The 16,251-nt window shown below is 40.3% G+C and overlaps 1 protein-coding gene across 4 annotated transcripts in view; it reads left to right on the top strand.

Annotated features, from left to right (window-relative positions):
* IL1RAP (interleukin 1 receptor accessory protein) overlaps positions 1-16,251 on the top strand; it is a 280,512-nt gene that overhangs the window by 107,900 nt on the left and 156,361 nt on the right. For all 4 annotated transcript variants that reach the window (XM_063442792.1, XM_063442790.1, XM_063442791.1 and 1 more), the window contains one exon: positions 14,607-14,668. In XM_063442792.1, coding sequence (XP_063298862.1) covers positions 14,608-14,668 — 61 coding nt within the window. In that variant the 5' untranslated portion in view covers position 14,607. The remainder of the gene's footprint in view (positions 1-14,606; positions 14,669-16,251) is intronic.

Raw genomic sequence — 16,251 nt, 5'->3', positions numbered from 1 at the left:
CAGAGGCAACTGTGTGGTTATTTTGCATATCTCCTGCCTCCGGGTCTTTCATTTCTTTTCTATAAACCTGTTTCTTTTTTTCTTTCTTTTTTTCTATCTTGGCACAAAAGGGCTAGTTGTATCGTACTCAGGCAGAATAGGGGATTATATGTCGGTTCCCCTCTGTTTCTGTATAATTTACACACACTAAAAATGTTTATAGAAAAACAATGTTGTAATCTGTTCTTGTCACTGAATTTTATAGCAAGACAGACGATGATAACCTCAAAATTCTTTTTTTTTTTTTTCTTAATTCTATTGAAATACCCTGCAGTCTTTCGTACTCCACGGGAGAAACTATACTTATTGTTTTGTTTTTTTTAATTTGAAAAGTAATAAAAGTATAAAGCAAGCTGTATGTTGCAAAGCTTTACATGTGTTTTGTTTCTACTTTGACAGCTATGTAGTAGCTCTGCAATACTTTTATCTCATTTTATGATGGCATAGGCAGGTATGCACAGATATTAAAGGAACACTCAATGCACTATTTACTTAATGGTGTGCTGTAGTGGTTATGATACTAGGAGTACACTGACACCACCCTTATTATGAGAAGTCAAACAGTTTTAGAACAGACTGCCTTCCTATCTAGGGTACACTGGGTTCCGCTCCCCCACTACATCTACAGGAGAGCCAGCAGTTCTTTGTCTAGCTCATTGGCTGAGAGTGATCAGTGCTCTGTAGTAGTTACGGTGTTCGTTTTTATTTTATTTTTTAAGCTTATGGTCTCTCATTAGGTAACATAATATAACGTGCACGCAGAAAAGAGGACAGATCCATAAAGGAGCACTATAGGGTCAGGAACACAAACATGTACTCCTGACCATATATTGTTTAATCCACCATCTAGGTGGCTTGGCCTCCCTTAGAGAAGGGGAAAACTCCCCTTATTTTGAGCGCAGCGCGGGTCTGCCGATTCTGGCTCTGCCTGATACGCCTCCTTGGTGACCTCTTTAGAATTGATGATTTCAGCCACTCCAATGCTTTCACATAGGGAAAGCATTGGATTGGCTCTAATAGGCAAGGGGGCGATTTTTTTTTTTTTTTTGCAAATCAGCACCCAGCACCTCCTCATAGAGATGCACTGAATCAATGAGGAAATCTCTCTATGAGGAAAATACAGCATCTCCGTGCAGAGCGTGGAGACCTTGAACGGCAGTGCTGCCTACTGTGCAGCACTGCCTCAGGAAGCACCTCCAGTGGCCATCTGAGGATTGGCCACAAGAGGTATCTCTAGGGGGTGATCTAAACACTGCCTTTTATCTGAAGAGTGTTTTGTATGAAAAGGCTTGAAGGGATTTATTATACTCACCAGAACAACTACAACAAGCTGTAGTTGTTCTGGTGACTATAGTGTTCCTTTAATAGTAGGGTGATATCTAAAGATAGACATTCCAGCATCGTTCTTGGAGAAAGTAAATCCAGCTCCTACAACTATAAATCTGGTTATTAAAGTTGCTGTTCTTCCTCCTAATTTCTTTATAAGTGTTTGTGTGTGTTCATTATATCTTTACTTATTTTCTATTACAGCTGAGAGGTACTATATCAAGGCAAATGTTTGTAGGATCTTACTTTTAAGCCATGATAGTGTTTATCCTGAAGAATGACTTTCTTTCTGGCGTACGCTGGTCAATATGAATGCATATACATATGCAAAGGCCCCTATTTCTAATATCGCCAGAGACCAGTCACTAATCTTTTATTTTTATCTTTTTTTTATTTTTATTTAATTTCGGGTGGATTTAATGCCAGACACCATTCAAGCAGCCAAACCTAATAAACTAGCCGGCAGCTCGAAATAAAACCACTGCTACATATGCTTTGGAAACACAGGGTGGTATGCTCCTTTGGTGGGCCTTCCCCTTTCCCTAGTGGGCCCGTCTATCATGAGTGTCACCAGTGATTATAATGTAATAAAAGCCAGTCGCGATCAATATCTTCCCCATATTTAGTAGACATGCCACAAGTGGAGGCATATCTACTAAACGGTCAGCAGCCAGTGCTTGCTTACTGTAATTATACAATACCAACTGTGCAGCTACATAAAAAAAATATATGTATATATCTGATTCACAAAAAACTAAGAGATGAAATATTCCCATGCAAGGCATGAGTGAGACCTATAGAGGCTTTTCTCTCCTTGCAAGGTAATTCTGTGCAGTGCCTCCCATGTGCTCACCTGGATTAATTTTATTTGTAGAATATTGCAGATTCTTTTCACATTAGAGCTGGGTGTCTGGCTTGAGCAGAAGTAACAGATGGTGGCAGTAAGTCACATGTCTTTCTTTGTCTGAGTGTTCTTGAATGAGGTTGCATATTATGAAGGTCTTCATATGTGTCCTTTTATGTCCAAAATTTTAGCCATAAGTTTATAGAATAGAGGACAATGGACCACAAGGCTTGTTGTCTGTTTCCTGAGTTTTGAAGATCTCTTCCTTCTTGAGTCCAGCTATTAACATCTGCAGTTGAATATCCATCATCCTAGAACACCTTTTGTTGTTTTATTAAATATTTGTAATTGTAAGCCGAATAAACAGAAGTCTGAGTATTGACATTTCTAACTGAAACACAGAAGAATTATATATGGATATTAACATAACGGCGAGCCACCCAACATGAAGAAGAAAGAAGAGAAATTACATATAACAAGAAGTATTTTTTTCTACAGTGTTTCAGTTTTTTTGTTGTTGTGTGTCTTTGTAAAAATTTACTTTTTTTATTTAATAGAGCCATCATCTGCTGGGCACAAGTGGGAGCATAGGGATCAACGTAGACCAATCCACCTCCATTATTTAATTTTCATGCACCAGGCAATGTCCATAGGTGTGCACGGTCCCCTCTGTGTTTTACTAGTTACTGGGCAGCAATAGCTGCTGGATGCTAACTGTTTAATAGATAAATAGACATGCCCGCACCCATTGCATGGCTAGTGGAGGCTTAAGGGAGCTCCATACCAATGTGGCAGACATATTAAAGGCTTTTCTTTTTTAAGTCATATACACTAACATGTGTATTCGTGAGTTTAATACTTTTCAAATATGCTTGTTTTAAAACCAGAATAAAAGATGTATTAGTGGGTTCTCGGAAAACCTTTTGTCAGGAATTAGCCGTGAAAGACAAGGACATTAATGCACAAGTTGTAGTATTCTCATGTGTCTCTAAATCAGCCAGGTGATCTGTCACCTTCGTTCCAAACCAATTTCTGAATACTCTGGGCATTTAGCCGTTGATAGCCAGGTAAGGATTTCTGCTGCAACATGTGCATATCTATATATTGTTATGAAAATCATAGTGAAAAGCTTCCAAAGTATATATGCTATGCACTGTGCACTGTCCATGATTAAACATTTGATGGTTTTAAGTACAAAATCAATAATTCCTTCCTTCTAATTCATTCCTTGATTAAACTATGTGTCAGAGTAAAAGCCAACTGGTCTGAGACAGCCTTGGTAGATTGATTGGCGTCATCCGTCACACTGACAAGATATATATTGTCCTTAATGTTTGGTGAATTGTGTCTTGATCTCCAGTGTTTGAGAATGTATTTCCAGAAAACAGTGGAATGTGAGGGCTGTTAGAGATGCGTTCTCGAGTGAACATGAAAAAAGTACCATTTACAAAAATCACCAAATGACAAGATGTATAGATAAATAATGTTTTTATTTTTATTTTCTTCTTCTTCATGTCATGATAATAAAGAATGTAAGTGTGATAACTATGGGCACACAGTTGTATTATCTCTAAATTCATGTGGAGGCATATTTTCATGCTCGGAATTGCGGGATGCAACATGCATCCTTTGGATAAGAGGCAACTGTGCATGTAGATCTGTCCAGGATTAAGCGACCTTGAGATTAATATATCTCACTAGTGATGTCCCGAACGGTTCGCTGGCGAATAGTTCCTGGCGAACATAGCTTGTTCGCGTTCGCCACGGATGGCGAACATATGCAATGTTCAGTCCGCCCCCTATTCGTCATCATTGAGTAAACTTTGACCCTGTACCTCACAGTCAGCAGACACATTCCAGCCAATCAGCAGCAGACCCTCCCTCCCAGACCCTCCCACCTCCTAGACAGCATACAATTTAGATTAATTCTGAAGCTGCATTCATTTTTTTTTTTTTGTGTTTGTGTTTATTATACATTATCCTCCATAGCCAATAAACCTGTGTTTATTATACATTATCCCCCATAGCCAGTAACCTCTGTTTATTATACATTATCCCCCCATAGCCAGTAATATGAGGAATATATCGGTTGTAGACTGAGGATTTCCATCTGCCCAATCTTTGAATAATATGCACTGGAGTGTCAGTGTTGAAGGAGACCGAAGCTGCCCCTATTCTAAATGAAAGACCCGAGACATGGATACAACCCAATTTTGGGAGTAGTGTTCTGATGTAGAAGATGAATTTAGCCGTAGTCAGAGGGATTCAGTGAGAGTAGTGGTGAAATGTGTGTGGCATGACTGAGTGTGGGTAAGTAAGAGTCAAGTATTTTAACTGGGCACTAGTTCTAGGTGGGATAAAGTGGTATAGCGGATGGATGAGTAGTTTGGTTCGTTTTAGAGGTTTGTAGAGAAAGTATATAGTGATCATGATTTTTAGCGATATCCAATATTTTTAAGGTGGTCCCAGTGCCACCACTCATATCTGGTGTCACAATAGCTTGCATTTAAAAAAAATAAAAACATTTTTGACTGTAATATAATAGCAGTCAGTTTCCTTCACACGTGTGCATTTCAGGGCCTGCCAGGGCACAGTTTCACACCAGTGCAACTCATATTTGGTGTAACAGTAGTGTACATTTAAAAAAAAAAAAAATACAGGGCTCTTGTTGTCACCTTTGGGGACCTTTGGTGTTGTACGTGGCTGGGTGGAGGAAGAGACCTTCAATGACATCAGTGAGGACAAGGAACGGGACATGGCTAGCTTGGTACCCAACCTTGTGCAAATGGACTGTTTGCGGTGCCTTAAACGGGGAGTTTGGTCTGTCACTGGGAAGTGGGCGTAACCCTTACACTACCTGATCGATACAACATCATACCTGATGTTTTAAAGCACGTTATTCCAAACAATTTAGGAATGTTAGGTGATTTATGCCCTTTATGAATTAAAACCAGACTCTGCATCAACTATGTAATTTTCCATGGGAGTTTTGCCATGGATCCCCCTCCGGCATGCCATAGTCCAGGTGTTAGTCCCCTTGAAACAACTTTTCCATCACTATTGTGGCCAGAAAGAGTCCCTGTGGGTTTTAAAATTCGCCTGCCTATTGAAGTCTATGGCGGTTCGCCGGGTTCGCCCGTTCGCGAACATTTGCGGAAATTCGCGTTCACCGTTCGCGAACGGAAAATTTTATGTTCGCGACATCACTATATCTCACAAACCTGTACAGACAAGAGTTATACCTCCTTGAAGGTCAATGTTAACACAGAAACCACTGTATTTTGGTAAACTTGCTACTTTTCTTGCTAGCTCATTGCATTGATGGGGGGAAAAAAAAACAAGTAATTTAATGTTGCATATCTTATATACACAGGGATGTGAACTGTCATCAATTTAAAGTGAATTTTAAATTTTAGACCACGACAGCTGAATTTGGGGGAAAAAGTTTCCCAGGCAGGTATTTATTTAGTTTAGCTCCTTTGGCTTAAACTTTTTCATTTGGAGTTTAGTTTGATTTCATGACAGTTCATACTCTTTACGAATTAAGAAAGAGACAGACTTTATGTGATCATGCGTGTTTTGTATTCTAAAGAGATGAAAGTGTGCAGTCATGTTACTACCATGGAATGTTGGCTAGTTTTGTAAATATGTATTGATGTAGTCCTGAGGGTGGTGAATTTTCACCCATTATTATTTAACATTTCCCTTATAGCTGGGCTGTAACGTGAATAACTATTTAAACTACTGATTGCTCCAGAGTAATGATCTTACTGAACACTGGTGAAATAAGTACTTGTAAGACAGTTTATTGAACTACCTGAGGAGTTACATGTGGAGCAAAAGTCTTTTAATAACTTTTTTTTTTGTGTGTGTGGGAGGTTACAAACAATTTTGCGGTGCCACGACCGCATCAACATACATATCATCATACATAGTGTTACATAGGCATGTCTTGGAGTTACAGTGCACAATTTTTTTTTATATAAGAGAAGATAGAACAAGATAGAGTAGCGGTAGACAATATTGATTTTGCAATTGCATAGTCGTGAGGAAGAAGACACTTAGGTGAAGCGTCGACCTGCAGGTTGATGTAGGTTGAGTAAAACAGTACCCCAGCTGGAGGTATAGAGGCTAAGAGTAAAGCATGTAGTAAAATCTCGAGAGGACAGCTGCTGGTCACGTTTTACTAAGCCTGTGACATACTTCCTTTCTCTCTCAAAATGGCATAGACCGATCTACATGATATCAAGCTAGTAAACATAAACTTCAGGTAATTTGGCTCCACTAGTGCTTATACAATGACTAAAACTGCAGTACAATAAGGCATGCAAATTGTGTTCGGTAAGATAAAAATTAAATTTATACGTTATAACGTAGAACAAGTTGAGCGAAGAGGACTCGTTTAATAGAATGGCATGGATAATTATTTGCTCAAGAATAAAATAAAACTAAAATTATGGAAATCGTGCCAGTTTGAGAAATGACCCCTGGGCCCCAGAGAAACACTCAGCCCATCGAAGAGGTAAAAATGGACCCTTTAATAACTTCCTATTAGCCCTTGGATTGGTGACCCCAGTTCCCAAAGAGAGATCATCCAATTCTTGTAACCGCCAGTGCATAGTTCCAACCTTCAGTCGCAGGTCACCAGCAGGGTATGGACAGTTCGTCCGCCACAAAGGCCACACCAGCTAGGCAGGATGCAGGGTGGAATGACTTGTCGTGCAGTAGCAGTGCTTCTGGAGCCGTGCTGAGGTAGCCGCATGCAGTAAGGAGATGGGGTTTGGCAGGCACTTCAGGCGGTCTGCTATAATTGTGCACGTTGCCCAGCCTTGATCAGCAAGCAAAAAAAATAAAAAGGAAATGGGTTAGCGCTTTAAAACAGAACAAAACAAGGCAGCAACTTTAAAAAGGGAATCCCTCAAAACCCTTAGAGTACAAATAGATAAAATAGAGATAAAAGCTGTGCCAAACAAAATAAAATTAAAATGAAAATAAAAATAAAAAATATAAAAATAGTCCAAATGAGAGAGATCCAAATAGAATAAGATAAGTCAGTCTTATCTGGATGTATCTTCTTTGAAATAAATTGTAACAATGGGGTAATCCTTGTAGTCCTTCCTCAGGTAATCCAATGATATGAAAAGATAAAAACAAATATCCAAAATAGTGTAATAAGTTCTTAGAAGTATAATATATGGGGGGGGCGGGGCCTGACAGCCAAGATGGCCGGACGCGCATTCTGAATCCTCCTGCACCGGCAGACACGAATCCGCCAATCCTGCCCAAAGCACAGGGGCTGGCAACTTCAGGTGTATGGGGCAAGACGCAGCACCTTGCAGGGATTACAGCGATACCAGTTTGGCTCCGATCCGACCTGGGAAAGCCTGAACCGGCCACGCGGCCTAAAATGGAGCGGTGCCTGCAGCATGGGAGAGGCGGACGATCACCCGGCAAGGGACCCGCTCCCACTCGAGATACACACGCAGCCCTGCTATCCCCCCCCCCATGGACCGGCGGGGGTTATCCCGGTCCCCGCTGGGGACGGTCACCCCCAACCAAGCGACAAACTCAGCAGACAGGCAACACCGCATGGGCCCACCCAAGATGGCGGCTCAGACACGGCCCGCGAAAGGGAGAACCCGTATCAAACCGCCTGTACATACTCTGGAGTTCTTTGACCGGCTTGGTGCGAGCCTCTGGTCTGAACTCCACATTAAAGGCCAGGCCTACAAAATGATATTGCAACACGCAGCGGCGTGGATACGCCCTACAACCCGCCACCGCTTAAACAGACACCCGCCAGCGGCTCCCAGGAAGGCTACCCGACGGTGGCTACGCCAGGCACCCAAACGGCAGGGACATGCAATGCATCACCAGGGGGAGACCACCCTTCATGCCAGAACCACCTCTCACCCAGGGACATCAGCAACCGGCAAAGCGGCGCCATACCACATGGCCGAACTCCCAGATCTCTGCACCCGAGAGAACAAGACGACTGAGCCGACACCCCACACAAGCTACTCACAAGCTCTAAAAACCGGCGTCCAACCAGGCTTCCAGCTTCCCTTCCACGGCACAGATGCACACAAGAGAGCAGCAACCATGATCGACGACGCCAAGGCCTCATGGGACTTATCGGTATGTGATCTGCCAGAGCCGACCACAGGTGTAGGTTGACACCCACTGACTCTCGCTGCCGCACGGCGGCCTGGCCTGCCGACATGCTACCACATATACGCAGCCCTTGCGGACTATGTCCCTCGAACTCTTTAATTTTTATTTTTTATTTTTTCCATGCCTTGACCTTCTTGTGACAAGCGAATGTTAGAAATTTTGATTTAGTTTTTACAGCGTTTAATGTAACGCTAATCACACACCTTACTGTTAAACCTATAATGTTCCACTTACGTATACAGCTATTTGCTCGTAAGGAATAACCGTATAACAGCAACTTATCTGTGATTAGCCAGCAACGTAGACTGCATACATGACTAACTGTACATAGCTTCTGGCCCAACCGATAGATAATAGGCGATTACTAGCGGAAGGTTTAACATATGCTGGAGACTATTCTACCCTATCAAGTTTGTGTAGTTACTAGTGTCTTACACACAAACGCAATGGTTTAGCATGTATATAACGCGCAGATACCTAAGTATAGTCCCACTTAACAATACTAGGGTACAAACACCTGACAAACCTAGGAGAGACGCCTATGTGCCTCCACTAAATATGACTAATGCACAGCGTAACCACACTAGCCTGCTTTCTTACATAGCATTGAATACATGCATTACATAAATCGATACCTGACTACCACACGCACTAACCAACTCTGCGTACAAAGCAACTTACCTTAAAGTCAACGTTCTCTCGTTAACAAGTTTATGTTTTATTATGACAATACCTTAGAAACGTGAATCCATACTGTTAATAACCTAACCAAAAAATGTGCTTGATCTAACATGTACCTCTGTGTATAACTGTTTAAATACGCTGGAGGATTGCCTTTGGGGTACCTCACATGCGAATGTTATAAGCTGACGCACAACAAAAATAAAGAATTAAAAAAAAAAAAAAAAGAAGTATAATATATAAAAAAAAGAATAATGTAGCACTGACATTTGGTAGAGCTATAACCAGCTCTAGCGTAGAAGGCGTACAGCGGTACAAATCTCCGCTTATGGGATACAATGCAGGTTTTCTTTATCTTCTAGGGTAAGTGCCACTCAAAGAAAATAAAAAAACACACCAATGGTGTTCTCTGTATAAAAGCAATATAAGGATAAAATAATTAAATGAAATGGTACTCACAAAAATGGAGCAGGCTGACTGCTCCTTGATGATAGCGTAGGTGGAATGATCCCCACCAAGGATTTCTTGGAGTCCAGAAGTATAAAATGCCAGGTGAAGAGATAAATATAAAGATTCTTGGCACAAGCAAAATAGACACACTGTTGGCCAGACTACCTCCGACCGGGGCCCCAGTGTTGATTGTTAGCGCTTCAGGAGCCATATGGAAGTTGGGTTGTATTGCCCATAATTGCACGCATGGGGCGTCAAGAGCCCCGGGAGAGATCTCCCTCTCCACGGAGTGCCCGGAGACAGAACAGGCATAGCCACCATCCTGAAGCAAGCTGAGTCCTCCGACCAGGATAGCTGCCAGCAGGGCCCCACGGTAGGCCGGGATGACCCCCACTGGCCCAAAGGGGGGGAAGCAGGGTCAGCACCATGCAGGGTGCTTTATGTTGCAGCTAGGCAGGATAGTATGGTGGCGGCCGTCCACCCCACTCACTGCCTGAGTAGGCCTTGGACACAGAGCTTGTACTTCACCCCTAGAGGGGCCAAAACACTGATTTCTGGTCCGACTTCTGGGCAAGCACCTTTAACTCCTGCATCCTGTTGTCCGGTGAGGAGTCAATAGCATTTTTGGAGCCGGAATTGTCTGAAAATCACAGGATTTGTTCTTCCATGTGACTAGTCCGCATTGTAGACCGGCCCTGCCCCTTATATATGAATCTTGTATGTTTTTACTTTTGTACAATCTCCATTTAAAAGTGGTTGATTTTCATACCTATAGAAATCTGTCTTTGCATTGAACTAACAGGAGATGTATTAGACGCTTCAGAATTAATTGGGAAATTATTCTACATGGATGTTAAAGGGTTAGTCTAGCCTCCATGACCACTTCTGCTTTTAGAAGTGTTGACTGTGTAAAAGGGTAGGTTTTTTTTGCCTCTAAACAGTATTTGCACTGCAATGATTTGCTGGCTACCTGATCGATGCATCCCGTTCTGATAGACAAATCACATTGACTCTATGACATCCTGGTTTCCCCTGTGTGTCTTTCAGTCAGGGTGAATATGGGCTATAAATAAGTAAAAACAGCAGTGATTCAATTTTCCAAGCAAAGATCCTCTCTGCTATGCTGTGTTGATGATGTGTTATTTCTTGCAGATGAAAACCTGTTGTGATAGTGGAAGAAATACATGTAGAGAATGCACATGTATCATTTTAGATGGAGAGCTTCATGATTTGAAGTATGCTCTCATTTTGTTTTTGTTTGTTTTTTCCTTCCTGGAGAAAAAGGTTTTGATCGGTAGACTTTTACTTTTGAACATAATATAGATCCAGTACTTGGTTCCAATTTTGACACAATGAAGATTTTATAAAACTGGTATTTTGGTTGTGTCTTGTGTTAAGCTGGGAATGGCTTAGCCCGTTTTTATCCATTTCTGTCCAATTGTGAAAAATTTGTATGGTTAATTCCAGAGTGAAACTTCATCATTACCTGGCCAGAAGCACAAGGAAAGGACACTAGATACAAGGAGAGTGCTTTTAAATAGGATATTCTATACCCCTTGAAAAAAATGCTTTGACAACATCTAGACTGAGTGACTGTACCCAAACTGCCCTTGTACCATTACCCCTACAGCAAGTAGTGGATATGGTAATAACTCACATTTTTAAACTAAGCTGACTCAGGGTCCCACTCCCGCCGGGCTCTCCTCCTCCTTCGTTCATCGGCTGAATGTGCATGCGCGGCAAGAGCGGCGCGCGCATTCAGCCAGTCCATAGGAAAGCATTAAGAATGCTTTCCTATGGACGCTGGCGTCTTCTCACTGTGAAAATCACAGAAGCGCCAATGAGACAGCCACTAGAGGCTGGATTAACCCTAAAGTAAACATAGCAGTTTATCTGAAACTGCTATGTTTACAGCAGGCAGGGTTATTCCTAGAGGGACCTGGCACCCAGACCACTTCATTGAGCTGAAGTGGTCTGGGTGCCTATAGTAGTCCTTTAAGCAAGCACGCAGAACATTTAAAGTAGCCTTTAATGAGCCCAATGTATGTTTATTATGGATCATTTTTGTAACTTGGATTATGTAAGTAAGACTGTTTTACATTCTTATCAAGCAATACAGTTAATAAGAAAATGACCATTTCTGCACACCAAAAATATACTCCTATATTGCATAGAGAAGTTAATGTCTGTAAGGCTTGCATAAATGCTAATTGTAAATGTTTTCTGGTTTCTTAGCATTTTGCCTTTGTAATGTGTTTAAACCTTTCACGACAAGGGGTTAGGTATTCTCTATTATATCATGACCACACCGGCATTAGCCATGTCATGAAAAGGGTTAATAAATTGCAGTTATAGAATTCCTTCTATGCATACATATTACGGTTATGTGAAACAATTCTCTTACCTTAATTCCCCAATGTTTGAATTGCTATATTGCACGCAGTTTGCAAATGAGCATTAAAGAATTGCTCATTATTTTGTCAGGTACACGTAAGTGACCACATCAGGAGATAAACATATGAATAAGAGCTGCTTGTCATATCTCATCTCGGCTAAATCCCTTGGTGATCTGACTTTGTTATAAGGCATCCATTAACTTTTGTCCTGCGGCTGTAAAAGGAATGTTATCTTCTACTGCATTCTTTTTATTTATTTATGCTGTAGCCAAAGTGGTGACCTATATTAGGGCTAGCATCAGCGTGGCTGCTGTAAGGTTAACTGTGAGCATGCGCCCTGACCCTTTGGGGCATGAAATGTAATTATATAAAAGCTAAGCAGAGAGGATTCTGGGATTTTCAAAGTGAATTCTGTTACTCCAGTTCTCAGTGATGCATAGAGCCTCCCTTGCTTACAAAAAAATATTCTCTTCAACAGTGTGGATACTGTACTAATCTCTGCTTAATTATGTGGCTTACTAAATCTATTAAAATAAATTTACAGGAGAATGCAACAGTCTAAGTGGAGTTTATGTTGAATATCATTATAAATGCAAAAAATGAATCTATTGTGTGTGGGGAAAAAAATCCTTAACAGGGGTAAGTAAACATTTAGTACTGTAGGGGTTAAAATTGTTCTGTGGAACTATAGTCCTTGTGCTGCTGACACAGCTTTTGGACTCTGACAACGCAAAATGCCCAGTCATATACCGTATCAATTGTCTGCCTTTTTTAAATTGATATTCATTCCAATAACGTATTCAAATGATTTGGCAGGATTATGACCTTTTAAGAAATTAGTTGGCAACCCTTTGGATAGAATGTAAAGTTGCTAGCACATTTAAGTAAGGGACAGTAGTAATTAGATACACACATTAATGGCTATGTAAGAGAGTTCGTAAAAAAAAAAGCATCTACAGATATTATTTATTTTGAAATTGCAACTACAACTCATGATGAGAAGCCACTAAGACCTGATTACCCTCGTATATAGCTTTTATTTTAGTTTTCTGTTTTTTTTTTAATAATGCATTTTTACTACTACTTTCTATATACTTATTTCTATAAATGGAAATATATACGGTAAGTATTTTTATTCCCTATTTCAGACTCTCTTCAGATACATCAGTAACAAGTAGTTCTAGTGTATGGAGTCCTCACTCTCCACTCCTCCACAAAGTGCTAAAAAGCTTTCAAAAGGTAGTATACTTTTTAACCCAGCTGCTTTGAGCATGGACCCCATGGGAGGTCTGGTAAGGAAGAGATTACAAATCGCCTTTATCATTCTCTTCATAAATGCAATGTTTAGGTGTGATAACCCAAGAATGGTCCAGCACTGCCTTTATTGCTGACAGCCACTGCCTCCTTTGCTGATTAGGCCTCATTATTAGTCTGAATAGCACAGACGGGATGAGCAGCTGAGGTTAAAATATTTAAGATAAACGGTTTAACTGCAAAATGAGGGATGGTACGAGGGGACTACAGGCACTATAACCATTTCAGCGAGGTGAAGTGGTTACAAGGAATAGTGTCACTTTGTTTTTTGTTTTTCGTTTTTTAAAAATACAGTCTCAATAAAAATAACTAAGGAGAATGAATGTAGAGTGATCTCCATCTCCTCTCCAGTTTAAAGGGAGACTAAAGGCACCCAAACCACGGTTCTGGTTACAGTTCTGGTTACAGTGTGCCAAGTCCCTTAACCCTGCAATGGTAATTATTGCAGTTTTTGATAAACTGCATTGATTGCCATGGAGGGTGAACATAACCTCAGTGGCTGTCTACCAACATGACATTTAGAGGATCTTTCGGGGGGTTAGGCGACTTTTGGTCACCTAACTGACGCTGGACGTCGTCACACTATGACTGAGGACATCCAGCGTCACCTGAAACCCTGTAGGAAAGCATTGTATAATGCTTTCCTATGGGGGAAGTCCTAAAACGAGCGTGGCATATATGCACATTAGGCCCTCCCTGCCAGCTGATGATGGCGGGGAGGAGGAGCCTGAACCAGCATTGAAGTCTATATTTTGCCAGTTTGTTTCTAAATGGGACAGAATGGTGATAACGTGTAAACTAATAGTGGCTAAAAGCACTATAGCGGGTACATGGAAATCTGCCTCTCCCCTGAGCATGGGGTTGTGTCTAGAGAGTTGGCTCGTACAAAATCATATGAGGAAATGTCCTATAGTTTATTGGGAGTCATTTGAGAAAATGTGGTCCTTGTCAAACTTGATAATTAGGGCCTAGAGCATACCAGAGTTCATGACCGATATTCAAATAATGCCATCAATTATATACTTGTCAGAAGATGAATGCTTATATGTACCGATGCAGTTTGTTTTATTTCTGTTCTGCATATACATGTCTCTTTCTTTATTTCTGTTTTCTCATAGCTGTTTTATGACTGTATCCATGCATTTCATGTTTACTCTGTATTCACTAATAATGTACAGTCATGTGTTGTTTCTCAAAAAAACAAAAAAAAGTAAATAGAAATTGATTCAATTGGAAAAAGGAAAGAAAAAAAGAAAAGTGGCATAACAGATCTCCTTTAAAATATTGGTTTTACAAGTCTACTGGAAGCAAACTTCAATTATTGTGTTAGTTCTTATAATTATGGCTACAAACTGTCAATAATTTGTTTCCTCTTCTTTTAGGATGAAGTTTTATATGCTACTGATTGCTTTTTGTGTCTTCGCGATCCCGGAAAGTGCATCTGGTAGGTAGAAGGTTTTTTATTTTCTGTGATGTAAAATAAGCTGATCTAATGGCTAACCATGAGTAATATATCTCAGTCCAGTGCAGAGAATTGTTGGTCAAAATAACCGATCTGAAAAAAATCTGTCAAATATGCCTTCATTTTGTCTATTTTGGACTTAACTTTACATATAGGGATGCTTAACTATTTTTTTTGTGATCTTTATACCCCTGTGTGAATTAAGCAGTGCAGGAGCAAAATCAAAAAAAGTTAAATATGTTTTTTCGGACAACAAAATTGTCTTCTCAAAGTTATATAATACAAAGGAAGTCCCTTTTTGGATTCCTCCATTTCTTATAACTAAAATATCTTCATTATGTCCTTCCGTAAACAATGCAAAAAATGTATAGGCCATCACACCAAACTAAGTCACATATCTTTGATTTCCTAAAACACACACTTAAGTAATGTATTTGTATGTTTTAAATGAAAAATTATCCTAATCTAGATTTATCCCATGATCCAATGTATGGCTACTTAAGGAAGGTGGGAAAAGTATCTCAAGAGCACTTAAATATTCTAAGAAGTTAGTGCACATTTCAATTGATTTAAAGTACAAGGCTGACTGTATATAAATTAGCTAACTAACAGTAAACTTATTCTTTTACTTTGAATCTGCTCATTTACTTTGCACCCTGAAAACCAGCTACTTTTTATAAAATGATACATAACAGCCAGTTTCATATAAACCTACACCTTGGGGTTGTCGAATCCACCTTGTTTTTCCTGGATACATATTAGTTGTACGTAGTGATGGGCAGCGAAATCAGACGAAAAAAAACCCTATGAATTATACATACTGTAGTGGTAGCTCCTTTCATCTGTTGCTGTTCTTCATCTGTCAACATCAAGAAGGAATGTGTGTACTTGGTGGTATGGAAAGTTTTAAAATCTACTTGTTCAAGCGAATAATTCTAGCAACCCAAATCACTTGTCCTGACTAACTTAACCCCTGCCCCCTCAACACACACACACACACACACACACACTATCTAACTTGTATACGCACACTGCCTCATTCTTTCCAGAGTTTTGGCCACCGGTAAGAGGCGACGATGTATAGTGATGGCCTTAATTTCTGCATCCTCTCTGCCGCAAGTGGTGTCCCTATACTCCATACAAAAGAACACAAAAGGTTTCACTGGAAGTAGCTTTAACCAACGCCAGTCTACGCGTGCCCGGTATCCCAAGGGGCCACTTGGAACGTAATTGAGCAACACACTGCTTTCGTGCAGCAGTGATAAAGAAAAAATCACTTTGTACACCATGCAAAAGTATTTATGCCTTCGAAATCATTTTAAACACTTAAAATCCTGTAAGCTGCAACCTAGGTTGGCCATTTATTAATTTGTAAAACATTAAACCTATTTTACAAATAACGTATATCAGTCTTTTGGTTGGTTGATTGAGCATCTGAGTTCTGTTACATCACTAATCTGAAAACTCCACTAAATATTTGGATAGAAACAAATCGCTGCTAAATGAAGCACAGGTTTGTGAATCCTGATTTGGAAAGGGTTAAGAAGTCTATTGGCAAGTGTGAT

The sequence above is a fragment of the Pelobates fuscus genome, chromosome 2 (assembly GCF_036172605.1).
Source record: "Pelobates fuscus isolate aPelFus1 chromosome 2, aPelFus1.pri, whole genome shotgun sequence".
NCBI lineage: Eukaryota > Metazoa > Chordata > Amphibia > Anura > Pelobatidae > Pelobates > Pelobates fuscus.
This window is presented reverse-complemented; position numbering and strand designations above follow the sequence as displayed.